This window comes from Callithrix jacchus, chromosome 20 (genome assembly GCF_049354715.1).
Source record: "Callithrix jacchus isolate 240 chromosome 20, calJac240_pri, whole genome shotgun sequence".
In the NCBI taxonomy this organism is placed as follows: domain Eukaryota; kingdom Metazoa; phylum Chordata; class Mammalia; order Primates; family Cebidae; genus Callithrix; species Callithrix jacchus.
The window spans coordinates 40,702,604-40,724,623 of record NC_133521.1 but is presented as its reverse complement, the minus strand read 5'-3'; the positions used below and the strand labels follow the sequence as shown (position 1 = coordinate 40,724,623).

General features: G+C 42.1%; 1 protein-coding gene across 3 annotated transcripts in view; it reads right to left on the bottom strand.

The window, feature by feature from the left end:
- Positions 1-22,020, bottom strand: part of CDH13 (cadherin 13) — a 1,362,211-nt gene that overhangs the window by 711,960 nt on the left and 628,231 nt on the right. For all 3 annotated transcript variants that reach the window (XM_078357844.1, XM_078357843.1, XM_008986283.5), the window contains one exon: positions 7,644-7,760. In XM_078357844.1, the coding sequence (XP_078213970.1) occupies positions 7,644-7,760 (117 nt within the window). The remainder of the gene's footprint in view (positions 1-7,643; positions 7,761-22,020) is intronic.

The following is a 22,020-nucleotide window of genomic DNA, read 5'->3' as shown; positions in this document are numbered from 1 at the left end:
GAACATTTGAGTCCCTACTCTGTGGTACGCCCTGTACTGAGCCACTGCATCTGGTGAATTACAGTTAATGGGAAGGTAGGGAAGGACACTGTTTCTCAAAATGCGTTAAGTGCCATTAAAGAGGTATAAACAATGTGGAAAAGAGATCAAATAAAATTCCATGGGCTGGGCTCAGTGGCTCACACCAGCATTTTGGGAGGCTGGGGCAGGTGGATCACTCGAGGTCAGAAGTTTGAGACCAGCCTGACCAACATGGCAAATATCCAGCTCTACTAAAAATACAAAAGTAAGCAGGGCATCTATTCAGGAGGCTGAGACATAAGAATTATTTGAACCCAGGGGGCAGGGGCTGCAGTGAACAGAGATTGTACCACTGCATTCCGGTCTGGGTGACAGAGTGAGACTCTGTCTCAAAAAAATAATTCCATGGAGGAGACTGTATGAGAAATAGGCCTTATTTAGATTAGCACCATCTGATAAAAATATAATGTGAGCCATATAAATAATTTAATATTTTTCTGGCAGCCACATTAAAAAAATAAAAAGATACACAAGGGATTTATTTCTAAATGAAATCAATAAAAAGATTATTAAGGACACATTTTCCATTCTTTTTGTGTTCATGTAATAAGTTTATGAAATCCAGTGTGTATTTTACACTTATAAAACATCTCAATGGGGACATTGCCTTTTCAGTAAAAAATATTTTTTCTGAGCTACTTGGGAGGCTGAGGTAGGAGAACTGCTTGAACAGGGACCCTGGAGGTGGAAGTTGCAGTGAGCTGTTATCACACCACTGCACTCCAGCCTGGGCTACAGAGCAAGACTCCACCTCAAAAAAAAAATTATCTGTATATAGATTAAAATGTATAATAAACAGGTAGATTCACCTACAAAGTTATCCCAATAATGAAATGAAATGTTACTTTTTAAGCTTAAATTAAAATTAGTTAAAATTTTAAAATTGCATTGGCCACATGTGGTTAGTGGGTACCATGCTGGGCTGCATAGAGACAGAACTTTCTGCAATAATATCAACGGCCCATTGGATGGTACAGCCTTAGAGGGTGAACGTGGGAAGCTCCTAAGGAATAAGGATAATGGGGGTGTATCCCAGGAAGAAGTGAGAGTTCAAGGACTTGGAAATAGGAAAGGCTTATGTATACATGTGGTTGCTGAATGTAGAAATGAACTGTGATGTTCATCTCAAGAAGAATGTTTTAGCACTAAGCCTTTGGACATCTTAGATACTCTGTATTCCAATTTTTCTCCTGTACTCTAGCCCATGGTAACTTTTAGTTATTGAATAAAACTGCTAGTTGTCTTAAAAGGGAGAAAATAAGCAGATGTAAATTTCTGAGAAGGGTATATATAGTTAGATGTGGATAAAGGGTACAAAGCAATAGATTTAAAAAGAGGTGGAGGGCTGACAGCAATTACTGGGTTACCCTGGATGTCTCAGTAATTGCCTGATTATAAACTAAAACAGGCAACAGCAAGTAACACTGAATCTGTGTTTCAGTAGGGGGGTGATGGAGAGTGCCAGGGATTCAGTACCAGCTTTCTGGTCCAGCCTCTAAGAATATAGCTTGGCCTCTATGGGTCCTCCAAGTGAGGCAAATGACTATTAAATGGAATAGAACAAATTAAATTCCAAGACTATAGACTCCTTGGCACCTATTTGCATAGGTGGGCATAAATCTCAGGTGCAGAGTGTCTGGATGTGGGGAGACCTCTAAGAATCAGATGCCCAGAATGCTGAGGATCATGGCAGAGCTGATGTAAATTACCCTCAGGTCTGACTTACGTTCATGACACAATCAAAGCAGAGTCCTGGTTGACTGGTTCTCATGATTCAGTCTAATAATCAATGTTGATTCCCTTTACAAAGAGCACTTGTTCCAGTTACATATTTCTTCTATCCTGGGTTAAAGATGTCCTTCTAAATGCCCATTCTACCAATTTATAGAGTCTTTAAAAAAGGATTTTCCGTAAAAGTATTTTCATTGGTTTTGATGAAAAAGGTTTGTGATGAAAGCAGAATCTCTAATAAGCATTTCATAAATGACTTGTCTTTCAAACTTGATATAAAACAGAATAAAATACATCTCCCAAAGACCTCCTTGCTGGCTCACAGATTTAAAGTCCCCTGCTCTCAATCAATTGGGCTCAGGAACTCAAAAATCTTTAAAGATGTAATCAATTATTTATCAGCAAAAGTTGGTAAAACTGAGAAATTATTTATGGCCCAAATTTTGAAATCGTCATACTTTGAAGGGGGAGGGGGAAAACGCCACATAGGGATCCACATTCTACAGAGCACACACTCTCACCTCCTCCCCACTGTCCAGAGTTCAAAAATGGAAAGAAAGTCACAGGTATGAGGAAGTATGTTCTGACCAGGTGTTTTACCCTTTCTTTCAAAACAATGAGAGATATTCTAGGGCTGACAGTAGGATAGAAAAAAGTCAGAAATTAGGGGCCAATCTCATTTACCCAGGGCTGGCAGTGATCCATCAGGTTGTCTTGTGTGTGTGTGTGTGTGTGTGTGTGTGTGTGTGTGTGTGTGCGCGCGCGCGTTTGCGGAGGGGATCGTACAGGCTTGTATACTCCCCACCTGCTATCCAAGTGAGCAGCAGTGATGTGGAATCTCCCTCTTATGATGGAAAAGAAGCCCCCAAATGCTAGTAGTTTAGCTACTTACCAACTAATTAATTACTTGGCAGATAGATAAATTATGTATCAGTCAAGACTTTTTCTCATCCCTGGAGCTGCCGGCATAACCCCGCTGTGGGTATCCAGTTCTATACAACAGGTTACCCAACTGTGAAAAACTCTCCACCAAAGGCTAACTCACCACAGCACCTTGCTTTTGATGTCTTTATTCTTTAGGATATGAGTCTCCTTTCTTAAAAGGAACTCAGGTTGTAATAAAATATGACTAAAAAAATCAAGAATCAGGTACTTACTTTGTCTCCATTCACTGTCTTGAAATGCAAGACACATGATTTAAAAGTGGTTTTGTGCTAGCATGCTGACTCCTGTGTCTTTTATGATAATTTCATATTTAGTTAACTTAATATTTCCCAACATTTTACTGCAAAATTTCCAAATACAGAGCAAAGTGGAAAGAACTCTACAGCAAGCACCCATATGTTCGCCAACTGTATTCTACCATATACTCTACCATTTTAATATACTTCCTCTATCACATATCAGATCTCTATCCATTGATCCAATCCTCTGGCCATCTTATTTTTTGGTACATTTCCAAGAATTGTACTTACTTTAAATGCTGTTTTAAAAAGAGAGATTGTCAGTGAAGGTATTTCATTCCACAGAGGAGTATTCTCAGATTGGGCTTAGTACTTCCTGAGGATACCGGTTACGAGCATAGACTATGAAATCTCAAAAAGCTGAAACAAAGCTTGACTCTGCTCTTAACTAGCTGTGTGGCTCTGGACAGGTTACGTCACCCCAGAGTCTCATTACCTTCATTGGCATGCTGGAAAATGATCCTCATGTGGTTGTTATCAGAAGAATTCGACATAACAGATGAAAAGTGCTTAGCACAGTGCTGGACAAATAATGACTACGTGCTGATATTGCCACCTCTTTTGTAATCCCATGAGATCAATGATTCTGTTTTCTCCTCCATTAAATTCCCAGCCCCTAGCACAGTTCCTTATAAATAACGGATGCCGAATATATGTTTGTTGATATGAATTGGGTTCAATTCCAGAGATTTTCCCTCCTGAGATACAGGAACTACTTATTAATGGAGAGAAAGAGGCAAGTACAGTAGATTTCAAAAGTGCAGGACATGAGAAAGCTAGTTCAGGAAATGAGGTAAAAGCCGGAGACAAGACAAAGTTATGTAAAAATACATGTGTCTTAGTTCTAGTGATGAAGCAGAAGCTATCAGTGTCCTGTCCACACACGCTCCATGTCACATGTTCAGTGCAGACCAGCAGACTGGTGGCTGCAGTACAGTATCCCTTTTGTCTAAGGCTCTCTCCCAATCTCAGCAGGCTGTTGAATCAGTGCGCAGAGTGCAGGGAAGACCTGACATGCTAGAGAATTTACCCCCTAAAAACAGCCCTCAACCAATGACTGCTGGGAGTAGAAATACCCCAGTAGGTGTCAAAGTATCCCAGCGCTATCCCTTGGGGGTGGTATAATGCTGACCGTGTGTTCCACACCGTGTTTAAAGTTAGCCCATGAGATTACAATCCAGTTATCCACGGGGGTAGCTGGCTTCATAAACAAGCTTCTCTCCCAGCTGCCTTCCTTTCCTGTGTCTCTCCCTTATTTTATTATATTTCTTCCACCTCTTAAATGAACTCTCTTCATTTGAATTCTTGTCTCAGGGTCTACTTCTAGGGGAAGCCAAAGTAAGACAAATGTTTTTATGCTTTTAGAGTTGCAGAATCTCTTCTTCAAATGGCATTCTATATTGAAGTCTAATGTGTATATTTATAAAATTAGAGATGTCCTGACTCAGAGATTTTTTTTGGGGGGAGCACGGTGGTGTTTGGAGAGCAGAATCCTGCCTCTGTGGTCTTCTTTCCTCTCCCCCCTCTCCCCAGCACTCACTGAACACACCTGCATCTTCTTCCTAAGCTCTGCAGAGCACAGCTTGTCAGCTATGGTGGAGCTGATGAGGATTGGACAGGAGATTTATTTTTTTATAAATAAACAGAAATAAGCAGGAATAAAAAGGAAAATATGTACTGCCAAAGGCATAAAAAGCATGGACAAATAAATAGTTTTTGCAAAGCAGTGCAACAATTCTACAAAAAAAAAATAAAATCTAGAGGTTTTGAAAGCTGTTGTACATTGTCTAGTTAGTAGCCTACCACACTTAGAAAAGCAGTTGCTTTGTAGAGAATCTAGGTTGAAAACCAGCGTGGGCAATACATAAGGGGCTAAGAAGAGGTGAATCCTCAGCTTGGAAATCAAATTGCCTTTTGAGGCTGTAATAAGTAAGAAAACAATGCAGAAGAATGTTCACAATTAGCTGCATGCTTATTGACCTACTGACTAGCTCAAGGAAAGAGGCTTGTGAAAACCCACCCAAATATACCCAGGAGGAAATTGTGTGTAATTGAAGAAAACGATAGGATGGCTACATAATTTATTGCCTAAATCTGGATACAACAGGTTTGGACAACAGGTGTAAACTGGGATCTTCCAGGCAACTGAGATGTGATTGTCCTTATTATAACCTAATTAATGGAATTGCAACTCTAATACTGAAAGTATTATGTACTAGAGGTGGGTGGGAGGAAAACACATTTCAGGTCAGCCCTCTGTAAACCTCAGGGTGCATCAGGATCACCTAGAAGCTGTGTGAAAATGCAGATACCTGGCTTTAACCCCAGAGTTTCTGGCTCAGTGGTTTTTGGGTGGGACATGAAAATATGCATTTCTAGCAAGCTCCCAGTGGATGCTAACATAGCTGGTCCATGCCCACCTTTGGAGGACTGTTTAAGACCAGCCACCTTCCAACCCTGGCTGCACACAGGAGTCACCGGGGACATTTTAACACATACTGATGCATGGTCCTCACCCGCTTCCCAGTGGAATCAGACTCTGAGGGTGGAGCCCGGACCTCTGCATTTTAAGTATCTCTGATGATTCTGATGCATGGTGAGAGGTGAGAAGCCCAGGATTATCTAAGGGAAAACTAAAAAACAAGAATCCATCTTGAGTCTCAGAAACTTGGCAGAGTTTTGAAGAAGTGGGGACTCAGGTCCTTTGCTATCTGGCATCTTGGGCTCCCGGAAACCTGTCTAGAAAAGGTACATCACAGTGGCTAGGGCTGCCCAAGGGGACAGGGCAATCCCTTTAGAGCAGCTCTGCTTCCCTTTCTAACATATCCCGGAACCTTGAGAAAACTTTTGCTTAGAGAAAGGCATCTTTGGTACAGTGGCAGTTTAAAATGATAAATACAGTGATTACTAGGATATTGGATTATCAATTCTTTCAATTTGCAACAAAGATAGATTTTTTGTTTGTTTGTTTGACAGGCAGTCTTGCTCTGTCACCCAGGCTGGAGTACAGTGGCATGATCTTGGCTCACTGCAACCTCCACCTCCCACGTTCAAGCGATTCTTTGGTCTCAGCCTCCCAAGTAACTGAGATTACAAGCACACCACCATGCCAACTAATTTTTGCATTTTTAGTTGGGATGGTATTTCCCCATGTTGGCCAGGCTGGTCTCAAACTCCTGACCTTGGGTTATCCACCTGCCTTGACCTCCCAAAGCGCTGGGATTATAGGCATGAACCACCACACCCGGCCAAGATAGATTTTTAATAGTCCAAGTCACCTTTGTCCAGATGACCACCAAACTTTGCTTCCACTGCTGTCTATCACTCTGCTACCACTAATTATTCTCTACAAGGCAGCCAGGAGAATCTTTTAAAACATGCACTCTCCTGGGGAAATCTTCCAGTGGCCCCCTGCTGCATACACGATGAAATCCCAACTCCTCATCCAAGGACAGGCTGGCCTCTCTGACTTCTTCCTTACCCCTCCCATCCTTGTCACCCTCTTGCAGCCACCCAGGCATGTTGCAACTCTACTACACTCTATCTTTTCCCATCTTCAGGCCTTTGCATGTAAACTCACCTCTGCCAAAGATGGTGTTCACCCAGATATTCCTATGGCTATTCCTTGCTCATCCTTCCAGTCTCCCCTCAAATGCCTATACCTCCAACCAGCCATGACAGTCATCTGTGTAAAGATTCCCTCTTCCTTCTATACTCCTCCATTCATTCTGACACTTGCTCTTTTCTTGCGTCACCCTGTTTCGGATCTTCACAGCATTTGTCATGCTCTGCAATTTTCCTGTTTTTGTCTTCCCACTAGGATGTTAGCTTCTTCACACCCAGTCCCAAGCTCGTAGTCCAGCATATAATACATACCGCGTATTTGATGAATTAGCAGTTCAACAGCAACCACCATTAAGATCATTCGTTTAACTAACCACCGTTGTTCAAATTCAATGTTCACCAAAAAGTACGAACCGCTCAAAAATTTGATTCTCCATGTTGACTCTCTTAAAATGGGAAGAGTGTATTGATGAGGCAATATCAGTATTTCGGCCCACTTAACAATGACTGTTTCTTCCTGGAAAAGCTTTTGTTCTGATTCATGGAACAGTGTTTCTCACATGTGGTTCTGGATCTGGTTAGGATGATTTCATTCCCTTGATCTGGTTTAGTTTTTGGAAAATTGACCCAGTGGTATTCTTGGACCTAAATATTTGAAAAATAAGATCTCAAGGAGGGCCACATATCAATGTACTGCCATCCTAAAGGGCCCTATCTGGTGATCACTTGAATATAATCTACAAAAGCAATGAGTCTCATTTCTCAACCAATGACTTCTTCCTGCATAACTTCAACATCATCTACCATGTTCATCTCCATGATATTCAAAGCTGTTACTGATTTCTTCTTTTGTGTGTGAATGATCTTCCAAAATTCTTTACATGACAAAAGCATTTGGTCTCTTATCATAGAGGAATGAAGACTAATTCCAGCTGATCACCAAGATACTCACGGTCAGTCTGCTTCCTGTGGGCAACTTTTTATAAAAACATTTTTTAGTCATTTGTTGTTTGCCTGACTTACCTTGCCAACATCTCTTGGGAAAGGCTGTCTCTGATTCTCTGGAATTAAAATGGGAGATACAACAATGGACCTCTTTTGTCTTGGGACAGGAGAAGTTCTTGCAAATTTAAATATATCCTAAAAGAGAAAACAAAAGGATTGATTAAAATCTCCCATTGAAATGATTTATCAGTCGGCTCTGAGATAGAGTTCCTTTGTTGGGAAAGCATACAGCTGTTTGGGAAGTGTTCACTGTAGTCCATCAAACCCTATTTGCATGACCAAGTACATTATTAGAATGATACTAACCCTGACATTGTGATTCGCTGTAACTATCATTATGCTATTTGAACATAATGGTAAAACTTCTGAATCATTGTATTCACAATGACGTCTTGAGTTATGCAGCCTTCATTGTTTGCATCTTACTGTTCGTAATCTGCCAAGCTAGTGGATTACTCGCCTGGTCAGGAACCTGGACTAGAGGTAAAACTTCATTGGAATTATAGCCAATAAAGAATTCGTTTTATAACCAATCATAAGCAAAGAGAACAAAGCTAGAGGCATCACGTTGCCTCTTCAATCCAGAGAATCCAGAAATAAAACCATATACCTACAACCGGCTGATCTTCAACAAAGTCCACAAAAATGTACGTTAGGGAAATGACACCCTATTCAATAAGTGGTGTTGGGCTAAACACTGATACGGAAAATTGGATAATCATACGCCTAAGAGTGAAACTGGACCCATAGCTTTACCATCTACAAAACTTAACTAAAGATGGACTAAAGACCTAAATACAAGACCTGAAACTATAAAAATCCCAGAAGAAACCCTAGGAGAAACTCTTCTGGACATTGGCCTCGACAAAGAATTTATCACCCAGTCTTCAAAAGCAAACATGACAGAACCGAAAATAGACAATTTGGACTTAATTAAACTAAAAAGCTTCTGCATAGCAAAAGAAGCAATCAACAGAGTAAACAGATAACCTAGAGAATGGGGAAAAAATCTTTGCAAAGTATGCATCCAACAAAGGGCTATCATCCAGAATTTACAAAGAATTCAAACTACAAAAATAATCCCATTTAAAAGTGGGCAAACAACATAAACAGACATTCTTCAAAAGGACACATATAAGTGGCCAACAAACATATGAAAAATGTTCAATATCACTAATCACCAGAGAAATGCAAATTAAAACCACAAAGAGATATCATTTGATACCAGTCAGAATGGTTATGATGAAAAATTCTAAAAAACAACAAATGCGGGTAGGACTGCAGAGAAAAGAGAATGTTTTTATACTGCTGGTGGGATTGTAAATTAGTACAGCTTCTATGAAAAACAGTATGAAGATTTCTCAAAGAACAAAAAATAGAACTACCATTCAACCCAGCATCCCACTACTGGGTATCTACCCAAAGGAAAAGGAATCATTATATTAAAATAATACCTGCACTTGTGTGCTTATCAGAGCACTATTCACAATAGCAAAGACATGGAATCAACCTAAGTGTTCATCAACAGAAGACAGGCTAAAGAAAATGTGGGAGATATAAATATATATATATACACACACACATAGGGGTATACACACACACACACACATACACATACAGATATACACACGTATACGCCACGGAATACCACTTAAACATAAAAAAGAATAAAATCATGTCTTTTGCAGTAACATGGATGAATCCAGAAGACATTACCCAAAGTGAGAAACTCAAAGAGAAAAATGCCGCGTATTTTCACTTGTGAGTGGGAGCTCAACAATGGGTACATGTGAACATCCAGAGTGGAATAAGAGACACTGGGGACTTCAGAAGGTGGGAGGGTGGGAGAAGGGTAAGGGCCGAAAAATCACCTATTGGGTACAATGTCCACCCTTTGGGTGATGGGTTCACCGAATGGCCCAATTTTCACACTACAGAATGTGTGCACGCAAGAAACCTGCACCTGTACCCTTTGAATATCGTTTTTTTTTTTTAGATATTCTTCCGATAATAGGTAATTTTTCTCTAGGGTAATGGATAGGCATTTTTAAAAAAACTCATACTTTGTAAGAGTCTTCAAAAAAATTAAAAAATAAAAAATAAAAAGCAACTCTTTTCATGACCCACTGCAAGGTCCTTACATTCACAAATGAACAGGGATAAAGGGAGGATCACAAAGTCCCAGACTGTGTCAGGCATGATGGAGACTTTCATTCAGAGTTTTGTCAAGGGACATGTGTTACGATTGCAACTAGTGGGGCAACTGTTGGAATGCACTCTCCCAGTCGCATGTCCCGAGTTCAGTCATTGGAGTGACACTGTCAGGGTGTTTGCTCTATGTGTAACCCACCTTTTTAATTAAATAAGTGTGTTCAAAATGAAAACTTTCCATCCTTTTAAATAAAACATCAGTATCACTTTACATAGAAGGAAGGGAGACATAAAAATAAACATGCTGGAAACCTAATGACACTATTAGATTTTTGCTAGAAACTGTTATCCATAGAAAGCTCCTAATTTTACAGGTTAAAAGGGGCTAGAGCGATGTTAAAGGAGTGTTAGCACCAAGCTAAGACTTCCTCCATTATCCAATCAGAGGACTGAAAGAAAATTGAAAAAGAGTATCATTTTCTTTTTTTTTTTTGAGACGGAGTTTCGCTCTTGTTACCCAGGCTGGAGTGCAATGGCGCGATCTCGGCTCACCGCAACCTCTGCCTCTTGGGTTCAGGCAATTCTCCTGCCTCAGCCTCCTGAGTAGCTGGGATTACAGGCACACGCCACCATGCCCAGCTAATTTTTTGTATTTTTATTAGAGACAAGGTTTCACCATGTTGACCAGGTTGGTCTCGATCTCTTGAGCTCGTGATCCACCCTCCTTGGCCTCCCAAAGTGCTGGGATTACAGGCGTGAGACACCGCACCCAGCCAAGAGTATCATTTCAATGTGCAAACTGATCTTATCTAATGCCACATACTAATTAAAATTGTCTTCTGCATCATGAGAAGTAAACATCTCAAACTTGACAACAGGTTTCTATCAAAATCATGTAATAAATGATAGTTTCATTCCGTCTTTGGCCCCAAGGCCCCATAAAAGTGTGTGTGTGTGTGTGTGTGTGTGTGTGTGTGTGTGTGAGATAGTTTTAAAGGGATATTCATGTAGTAAAATTCAAACAGGAAACAAGATAAGCTAAGGCTCCGAAAGTATCTATAAATAGCCATTCTCTTGGTTTTGGTGGGAGTATAAATTCATATCACCCTTGTGAAAAGCAATCAGGCAATGTTTATTTATTGAGAGCTTTATGAATGTATATATCCCTTCACTCTGTAATTTTACTCCTAGGAATGCATCCAAATGCTAAATTCAAAAGAAGAATAAAACTGTATGAAGGAAGACATTTAGTGAGACATGATTTACAAGGAGCAAAAAATGAAAACCATCTTAAATGTTCCATAGCAGGGACAAGGTTACATTGGGGTTTGCTAGTAGGAGATACTCTTGGGCCATGACCAACAAAGCAGTTGTGAAGACCGTGTTCCAACCACTATCATCATCGCTCCATTGCCCTCACCACACTACCCCAAGCTACTATAATAATGATATAGTAAGCATATGCTGGCCAGTGTGCTAGGCACTTGGCCTGAGTCAGCTCTAATATTTGCAACAAACCTCTCAAGTAAATCTTCTCCCTCCTTAATCAATGAAGAAACTTAGGAGAGGTTGCATAAGAACTGCTACAATTTATCTAGCTAGCAGAGAGAATATTTCAGACAAGCTATGCAGAAAAATATAGAGTATCATATTGAATGTATTCTATTTTATATACACTATACTGATCATAGAAGACTATTAAAATCTCAATGAAAGAGACTAAGTAAAAGACGCTTTGGTTTTTAGGAAGTGAAAAGGACACAATATGCAGGCAAAGAAACTGGATTCTAAGAAAGTGAGAATCAAAAGCAAGAATAATATAACAAACAAAAAAGCCAACCACCCAAAACAACCCCAATGTGAAACAAAGAGCATACAGAAAGCCAGGGTGAAACAGGCAAAGAGAAGACTATGGAAATTAGAGAAGGTGGGCCGGGCGTGGTGGCTCACGCCTATAATCCCAGCTTTGGGAGGCTGAGGTGGGCAGATTACGAGGTCAGCAGTTCAAGACCATCCCGACCAACATGGTGAAACCCTGTCTCTACTGAAAATACAAAAATTAGCCAGGCATGGTGGTGCACACCTGTAATCCCAGCTACTCAGGAGGCTGAGAGAGGAGAGTCAGTTGAATCCGGGAGGCGGAGGTTGCAGTGAGCTGAGATTGTGCCACTGAGCTCCAACATGGGTGACAGAGCAAGACTTGGTCTCAAAAAAAAAAAAAAAGAAAAAAGAAAAGAAAATTAGACAGAGCTGTATTTATATGAAACTGATGTTTAACATCCATGAAGATTCTGTTGGTTTATTAAGAGTAGCAAAAATAGGTAATATGTAAAATATGTGCAATATCTTGAGGCTTAGACAAGAACACGGTCTAGGCAACTACTTTAAGAAGATGTAAAGTTTGTGCAGATGTCAAGGACTGGTGAACAGGCTTCATCCTAGAGCAAACATAGGCCTCAGTTCATGATGACAACATATGTCTAAATGTGTCCATAGTAATGACAAAGCATACTGTGTCATCAATAATAAACTTTGCACAGTGCATCAAGAAGGGCTTGCTTGTGTTTTCATGCCCACAAGTGGGTGATGTTTGTGTCCTCATGGGTGTCCAGAGCTGTGAGGTCCCCAAGACCCCATCCTACCTCTGGTGTCTCCCCAGCTCACCAGCTAATCAAGTTCACAGCTGCCCGTCTATTTCTCTGATTCTTACAACACATCCCAGAAGTATGGCAACTGATGCAACTAACTGTGTTAATCCCTGGATCTAAAGTGCCCAAGAAAAGAAGCAGAAGTCTCTGATCCTTGAAAAACAGCACCTAGAAGGAACAGGGTGGGGTCCTGCTGCAGGTGCTGATTGTCAAGAAGCCACCACATGTATGTCACCTCTCTGGACCCACCATGGTGGGCATCTTATAGGAATGACTAAAGTCGGGACATCCTGCTTCATCTGACGCTTAACTTTTTGCCTTACATTGGGAGAAACTTCAGCAAATATTTATCTGTGGCTCTGTGTTTCTGGATCTGTGGCTCTGTTTCTATTATTGTCTGTGATTTGTCTATATCTATAACTATGCGTTTCTACTTCTACATTTGTGGCTGTACCAACATTTGATTGAGTCTGTGCTAATGAGTCTGTGTGTTCTGTCATATGTCTCTGTGTGACTGGCGCCATGTAGGAACTATCATACCTAATTTGACTGACATCCATACACCCTGCTTTGGGACAACTCTGTGTGTGTGTGTGTGTGTGTGTGTGTGCATTTGCATCTGTCAATTCGTGCATTAAGCCTACGAGGGTGCCAGTCTGGGGCCAGAAACTCAGAGAAAGACAAAATAAAAATGGTGGTGATAAAAAGAATGTGATCAAGTCAAGAGATGTTTATAAAAGGCAGAAGAGCAGTGAACAGGAAAGAAATGAAGATCAGGGTGAAGGAGGGAATATGAAGACCTCTTGCCTTCTGGTGTGTTGCCATTACCAAGTGGGCAAAGGTTTAAAAAAGAATTTGGGGTACAAGTGCTAGAGCAGACCCGTTGACTTTGAGGAGCTTGCTGGACACGTAGCAGAGATTTCTAGGGGACATGAGGAATTGTGTTTAGGAAGGAGAAAAATGCCACAATCACCCAAGTGCAAGAGTAGCTGCAGGAGATGGAGAAGATGAAACAACCCGGATTACAGGAAGAGGGAAAGGGGAGGAATGCAACCATTCGATGTGTTTCTAAAAGGTCAGCAAAGGCCACGGAAATTTCGTCAGCAAAAGAAGAAAAACCAGAAGGACCAAGAGGAGGATTCCAAAAAGGAACAGTGCACAACCACATCACACAAAGCAAGGGGCCCCTCCAACAGCACAGATGCTGCAAGGAGGCTGCCGGGCTTGACCACGAACAGGTGACGGCTAAATTTAGAAGGAGCAGCTTTGGGTGTGTGCTAGGGAAATACATGAACAGTGAGGACTTGGGCATAGAAGGAAAGGAGAGATGTGGAAAGAACTTTTTCAGTTAAAGGGGAGACAAGGAGTGAGGCTAACCTTGAGGAGGAAGGGATCAGAGGAAAGAAAACACGGTTGTGAATGAATGAAGATGGAGGAGAGCAGAGGATATGCTCACAGGAGGTGCAAGAGGAGAGAATCAGTGGCCACCTGAGCCTCAGAGAGGAGACCCAACACGGCTCCCCTTGAGGCAGGACACAGAGGGGTCAAAGGAAATTTTTTCATCTGTAAAGGAAGGTGATTTTCCTGTCCTCTAGGTTATCATAATGAAATGAGAAACTGCATGTAAAAGTGGTCTGCACTCTCTGAAGAACCACAGAAAAGTGAAGGATGAGTCTTATTAACACCAGGATGGAGGAAGTGAGAAAATGATGGTCCCTATTAGGAGTGAGTAATTTGGCTGTGGGTGGCCTAAGGCCAGATATAGAACACAGATACGTGTAGATACACTGCCCTTTCCAGCTTTCCAGATTCACTAGATGCAAGCAGATGTCATATGTTCTCTCTCACATCAAATGCACACGCTTATGCACATGTGGGTTTACACACACACCAGAATCCATTTGATATACACACACACACACACACACACACTCATGAACAGATGCACATGCAACAGACATACATCAGCTGCCTAGATTCAAGGACATATGCCACACACTTCGCACTCCCAGTGTGCAGAACACAATCCCCTCAGTCACAGGAACAGACACAGGCAAGCAGAGGTGTGCAGAGGAGAGTGAGGTTCTGGGGCTACCGCCAACACTGGGCCACGTGTGTCTTGTGGGATTTCCCCCACAGCAGCCTCTGGACAATAACCCATAGCATCTTTAGCCTGGGTCACGAGGCCTGCAGCAGCCTCATCCAGCCTTGCTTCCGTGGAAAGGGCCAGTACTGCGTCTCCAGTGAGCCTCCTGCATGCTGGATTCTATTACAGGAGGACTGTCACCCCTACACGAACACCTCTCAGGTGTCATGCAGCTAAGTGGGGTCTTCATCTTTCTGTTTTAGGGCATTTGATGGTTAAAATCTCTTTGTCCTCCCCATTTTTCAATCTTAAGGGAAATTGAAAGTGAATTAAAAGCAAGTGTCATGCTATCTGGAAACACCACATCACTCAGCCCCAAAGAACATATATCAGAAATAAAGGGAAGATCCCTAAATGAATGAGGGGCAGAGGAGGGGTTGAAGGTTGGAAGGAAGGGTGGAGGCCAAGGGAAACAGGAAGGCAGAAAGAAATAAAGAATGTGAGAAGGGGAGAGAGAGTAGATTTATATTAACTAAATAATTCATTCATTCATTCATTTCTTCAAATCATATCTATCAAACCCTTTCTTTCTTCCAGGTATAATTCTAGGCATCTGGGATAGTGCAGTGCCTAAAAGAAGGAAAGCCCCTGCCCTCATGAAGCTTCTATTCTAGAGAGAGGTGGGAAACCACACAAAGAGAAAGAGAAAGAGAGGAACACATATGGCTCAAGACAAAAGATCAACAGGAAGAGGGGCTGGAAGTACTTAGGGGGAGAGGGTGCTGATATTTTAGATAGGGAGGCCAGAAAGCAACCACCAAGGAGGTGGCAGTGGAGGACGGAGGAAGAATGGGCTAAGTCAGCAGGGGGAGGAGGCACTGCCACCAGGCATGGCTGAGCTACAGTGTGGCAGCTGCTGGCCTGGGCCAGGTGAGTGATGTGAGGGGAGGGAGACAGGTCAGGGCCTGGTGAAGGGAAGTCAGACCCTGGACAGCCACATGGGCTATTGGGAGGCCCCTGGCTTTTACTCCGCATGAGGTGTGAGCCATGGAAAGGTTTTAAGCTGAGGAGTCCAGTTGCAATAAAAAAAAATTAAAGCTGCTTTGTGGAGAACAGAGTTAAAGGGATAAAAGTAAAGACTTTAGTTGGATTTTCTCCTTCTCCCAGGTCTGTTCTACAATGACAAGCTACATTCATTGCAGCTCAGTGTTCATTGCCCTACAAAGCAAAGCCACTGCCATCATGAAGCTTCTATTCTAGAGAGAATTGGCAGACCCCAGAAAGAGAAAGCCTCTTCATCCAGTGTTCATTGTCCTACAATGCAAATCTGAGCATTTGATTTGTGAAAAGGGAGAGCTGGAGTCAATTTGTCTTGCTGGAGCCCTTCTCCCCCACAATGTTTTAAAAGTATTATTGAGGTATGATTTATGTACCATGAAATTCACCCATTTTAGATGTGTAACACAACGATTATCAGAAAATTTACAGAGTTGTGCGATCCCTACCACATCTAATTTTAGAACATTTCCATCACCCTTAAATGAAACCTCATGCCCACTAGCAGTCTCTCCTGCTTTACCCCAGCCACTGGCAACCACAAATCTACTTTCTGTCTGTATATGTTTGCCTTTTCTGGACATTTCATGAAAAGAAACCATGCAATATGTCCTCACAGGTTTCCACGAACTTCACCCTCTTTCATTCTTGACATGAAGTCTGAAACGGAAAGGGATGCAGCGCTATCCAGTGACTGGTCAGGGGTTTGTCAAGGTCAGCGCCTCCACTCCATGGCCTCCAGGTGGGACCATGCTCAGGGGACATCCCAGCCCACATCCCTGCCACCCTGGAAGGCTGAGGCCTCCATGCACCTGCAGTCAGCAACTCCTCAATCACCCTCCCTCTCTGCCTCATCCTGCTGACCTTCCTCCTCACCAGGTGTGGTTGCTGAGAACGTCTTCCCAATAGACCTTCTGCACGCTGATCTCCCAGTTGCATGGGTCTGTTCCCTGGGAGCCAAACTCTGATACCTGCCAAGGCAGGGTGCTCAATGTCGAGACGAAATGGGTAAGGTCTCCCAAAAGTGAAGAAGTGTTTACTTTTGTTATGTCTCCCAGACTGGCATTCTACAACTAGGACCACACTCCAAGTTTTGTCTGTCCCTGCCCATTTCCATCACATCCAGCCAAGGGCATAAAAGCCCTCCTAATGGCCAATAGGAGGAAGTGGTGAGATCTCACAGAAATGATCCCACTTTCTGCACACCTGAACACAAGGCCTGATGCAGCTTGACCCCGGCTGGCGACCTGTTGGAAGATTTCCTTCATAAGCCGACATTCAAACAGGGAAGAAGCATCCAGAGAGTTTGTATGTCTTCATTCTCTTTCTGCCCTCCTGGACCCTGGCTTAGCATCATATAATACATGACAGGGAGAAACAGTAAAACCCTCATAAGGAAACCACAAGTCTCTATCATCTTTGTTTCCTCTTCTGCTTTTGTGACTTCTGGGCAAACTTGTTTGCTAGGAGGAGATATTTTAGCAAGGCAAAGCATTGCAGAAGCTGAAACACTTCTTCCTGGGAGGCAGGGAGTTAAGGGAGAACAGTGAAAGGTGAGATTCACACAGACAGCCCAGCCCAATTATGGACAGTCTTGTAAGTCAAGGTAAGAAGACTGGATTTACTTCCAAGGCAATAGGGAGTCTTGGCAGCCTTCATGCAAAGAGGTGATCCTTTGGGTTTGAGTTCAGGGACCTGAGGGTTATTCCTTTGGAGAGTTAGAAGCTTACTTCCTAGACTCAAGATGATATAACCCAGTTCCTTCTAACCTTTCTAACCCTAAGATTTGCCTGGCATCCTAGTCCCAGATTCACCAAGTGTGCCATAGAGAATATTGCCACTTATTGAGCATTTACTATGTGCCAGGCACAAGGATAAACATTATATCATTATCTAACGTTAGATATAGTGAACTCCAAGCTTCTCTTCAAATAATCAGTATGTCATTGTGTTCAGCTCTCTTATTCTTTAATTCTCCGTTTTAAAGTTTAACTTCCTTGTGGTTTCAGTAAACAACATTTTCCACCAGTTCTAATCAGTAGATCACATCTGGTCCCCCAGTCCCTTGCTCCGTCCTGACTCATCCAGTCATCTGCTTTGACCCCTGATCACCTGCTTTGACTTCTCCTGTAACCATCTTCCTGCCAAACTACTCACCCGGCCACTCCAGCTTGTACCTTTGCTCTCTTTAAAATAGCCAGTCAGAATTAGCTTAGACTGTGTGGTCTAACCCTAGCCACCAGGGGAATGACACAGCAGTAGGGGCTACCTCCATCAGGAATAAGTACCCCTTCCCCTCCTTGTCCAGGTTTGTACTCGCCATTGTTCCATCCGTGAGCTGCACCCTTCTATAGAAGTAAATTGCCTTGTTGAGGAAATTTATATTTGAGTGCCACTTCTTTTGTGGCACCAAAAATTTACATATAACACACTAATCTATTCAACAACTTGCTGGCAGAATCACCATGGCTGTCTTCCTGAGGTTGAAAGATGTAAGAGACTCATCCCAAGTCATTCAGCATTTTGGCCTTTCTGACTCCAGAACCATCTGCTCTAAAAACACTTTGCTATAAACCTCCCCAGGGTTGCTGCTGAAGACTACCTTTTCAGGAAGGTCTGTGCTTGGCTGGAGAGGTCTTTTGACCCATTTACTCAGGTATAACTAGATAATCACAGCTTTAACATTTTCCCAGAGAGAACAAATCTCCAGCCCCTCGCTCAAAGGAGCTACCTGTACTGCAGCGGGACAGCTTAATTGTCTGAAAAGTTTTGCAAATGAATGGAACTGCAGAAGCCAATCTCCAATTTATTCCATTTTTGCAGCTGATCTCATTGTGCCAGAAAGTTGCTAGGAGGACAGCTCCGTGCTACTCAATTCACATTTTGTATGCAATCAAACACATGGTTCAGCCAGCCTTGCAGTACCTGGGGCGACATTCACAGTTTGCTTCATTGCCTTCTGGGGCTGAAGTTTGCCTACTTAAGTAAGAAACAGTCAACAAATATCCAACCTTCTGCAGCAAATTTAAAAGGCTGGAGAGGCAAGATATTACTTAATTTCCATCTATCTATTTTCTCAATATTGTAGAGGGCAAATATCAGCAAAAGCAAGTCACCCACTGCAGATTTAATGTATAGAATTATGCTAACAATAAAACGTCGGGATACAGAAATTATCCCTTAGTCCTTCATATCATCTCACGGCAGGGGATGTGCGGGAACTCATTTTAAAGGTGGGGGTCAGAGAAGATGATGGTTGGTGGATTCACAGAATGGCATAAAGCCAATCTGCTATTGTAAATCATACCACTTGATGCTTTTCAAGGGCCCCCATACAGCCGGGAGAAATGGGTGCAAGACATTGTTGCCTTCATGCATGCATACTTTTTGGTAGGGACCACCAGCAATAACAGAACAACATTCCCAGTAATGAAAGTCATACATCAGAGACTTTGGTGATGGCCAATGTTGGACACAGTGAACTCGAAATTTCTCTTCAAAGAATCAGTATGTCGGTATGTTCAGTTCTTTATCCTCCATTTTAAAGTTTAACTTCTTTGTAGCTTCAGTAGACAACCTTTTCCACCAGTCCTGATCCCTGCTCCATCCTCATCCCAGTCACCTGCTCCGGTCACCTGCTTTGACCTAGGTCATCCCTGGCTATCTGCTCTGATCTGTCCCACAACCGTCCTTCCTGGCAAACTACCCACCCACCACTCCAGCTTGTACCCAAGCTCTCTAAGGACTTGGATGAATCTGGAAACCATCATTCTCAGCAAACTGACACAAGAACAGAAAGCCAAACACTGCATGTTCTCACTCATAGGTGGGTGATGAACAATGAGAACATGTGGACTCAGGGAGAGGAGCATCACACACTGGGGGCAGTTGGAGTGGGGGGTAGGGGAAAGACAGTGGCAGGTGGGGAGGGATAACATAGGGAGAAATGCCAGATATAGTGTGCACCTAAAGTAAAATTAAAAAAAATAAATAAATAAAGCCATTTTTTCTATTAGCATAAATAGCAATTATAATATGTGATATTATTTTTACTGAAAATAAATGAAGAATGAATTTTTAAAAACCCAATAAACTAGCCAGTCAGAATTAAACTAGACTGTGAGGTCTAACCCTAGCCAATTGGCAAATGACACAGAGGCGACCTTCATCAGGAATAAAAACTCCTTCCCCTCCCTTGTTCAGCTGTGTACTCACCATTGTTCCATCTGTGAGCCATACCATTTCATAGAAATAAATTTATACTCCAGTGCTACTTCTTTTGTGGCACCGAAAATTTACATATAACAGCCAATCTCAAAATTAAAAAAAAAAAGCATAGAAGGTCAAATAACCAATCATCTGAATCCCCATCTAGGAATCATCACATTACATTCCTAATGTAATGAATATCTCAGTCATTTCCGTTGTTACATATGCTTAAGGTAGAAAAGGAATTGCTTTGACCGAAGAGTGAGTGGAGAAAAGAAATAACCGGTTTCATCAGGGGAGTCTGAAATTTGAGCGTTAATTCCAGATGTTCTCTTCCAGCAGCCAGCAAGATCTTTCAAAAACTTTCTTCTCCCCATCATTAAGCCTAAAGGGTATCATCTTGGTTTCTACTTGCCAAAGGATAAAGGCCTTTGCTAAAGCCAGGCTTGGCTCCTGATGATGACTCTGATCTCAGTTGCTATCATTGTCCTTCTGGCTTTGCTTCTCAGCTGCACCCACCCTCTTTAGGTCCTGTTAGATATAGTGAATTCCAAGTTTCTCTTCAAAGAATCAGCATATCAGTATGTTCAGCTCTCTTATCCTTTAATTCTCCATTTTAAAGTTTAACTTCCTTGTAGTTTCAATAAACAACCTTTTCCACCAGTTCTAATCAGTAGCTCACATCTGTTCCCCTAGTCCCCTGGTCTGTCCTGACTCATCCAGTCACCTGCTCTGGTCATCTGCTTGGACCTGTCCCATAACTGTCCTTCCTGCCAAACTACTCATCCCGCCACTCCAGCTTGTATTCTTGCACTCTTCAAAGCAGTCAATCAGAGTTAGCTTAGACTGCGCAGTCTAACCATACCAATAGGCAAATGACACAGCAGAAGGGGCTCCCTTCGTCAGGAATAAGAACCCCTTCCCCACCTCTGTCCACCTGTGCACTCACAATTGCTCCATCTGTGAGGTGCACCCTTCTATAGAAGCATATAGCCTGGCTGAGAAAATTTACATTGGAGTCCTATTTCTTTTGTGGCACAATAATTTACATATAACAATCCTCCAATTTCAGGTGCTCATCTGAGTGCTTCTCTCCAAGTGATTTGCCTTCTAGTTTCTCCCCTGTTTTGCCTGGTTAACTCCCCACCCATACTTCGACTCCCTGCTCAAGCACCACTTCTAGGCTTTCTCACTCTCTTTTGCTGTGAGGATTGGCTGCACTTTGCCTTTTTCACCTAGAGCAGTGTCTTAGCTTTTAATTCATTCGGTGCCGTTGTTTCATCAGTGTTGGTCTTCCACACAGGCTACCAGCTCCATAAGGGCAGACTCAACATCCTCCTGGTCTGCTGCTATGTTCCCTGGTGCCTAGCACAAGACAGGAATACAGCAGGTATCTAAAAAGCACTTAAAATATCACTAAAGAAAGTATGATATAAATATGGGGTTATTGTAAGAATTTCAGTAATCCAGGTAATGGAGTTAGCACAGTAGCTGTTCGAGCGTATTTGCTCCATGATTGTGTCTAATAAATAAATGAGCAGGATGTCAGTGATTCCACTTTGACTTGGTCTTTAATAGAGAAATCGTCTCTCTAACAAGAATAAAACCGCCACTCTTGGTTGGTTTCTTTCATCCTGGGGTGCTCAGTGCTTTGTGAAGTAACCAAATCTACAGAAAATCTTTAGAAACCTCTTTCTTTTGTTAAACTAAAATCTACCTCAGGGGTCTTGGTTTTGTTTTCTGGAGTTGCATGGAAGTTCACCCCTGCTTCATAGCACAGTGTCACCTGTCTGAGGTCAATCTGGTGTTGTCTGATGCTCCCTGTTTTTGTGTACCTTGTCACTTCTGCCCGCCAAACATCACCAGTTCCCAGAATCATCTGTTATCAGATGTGGGTTCCACTTAGTTTCCTCCTTTATAAGTGCTGTAATTGGGGGTCCAAAGTGGTTCCCGCCGGAGGTCATGGCGCTCACGAAGGCGAGGTCATCAGTTCAAGGCTAACCTGAGCAACCTCATAAGCTCAAACTGATTGGCAAAAAAAAAAAAAAAAAAAAAGTGCTATAATTTATAAGTTGGTCTTAAAGTTCCTCCCCAAATACCCTGAAATTATCCTGATAGCCTAAAATGTTGACTGTAAAGTCGAGAAATAAATATGTGTGTGTGTATATATATATATATATATACACGTACATATACATATATATAAATATATATACGTATATATACATATATACGTATATATATA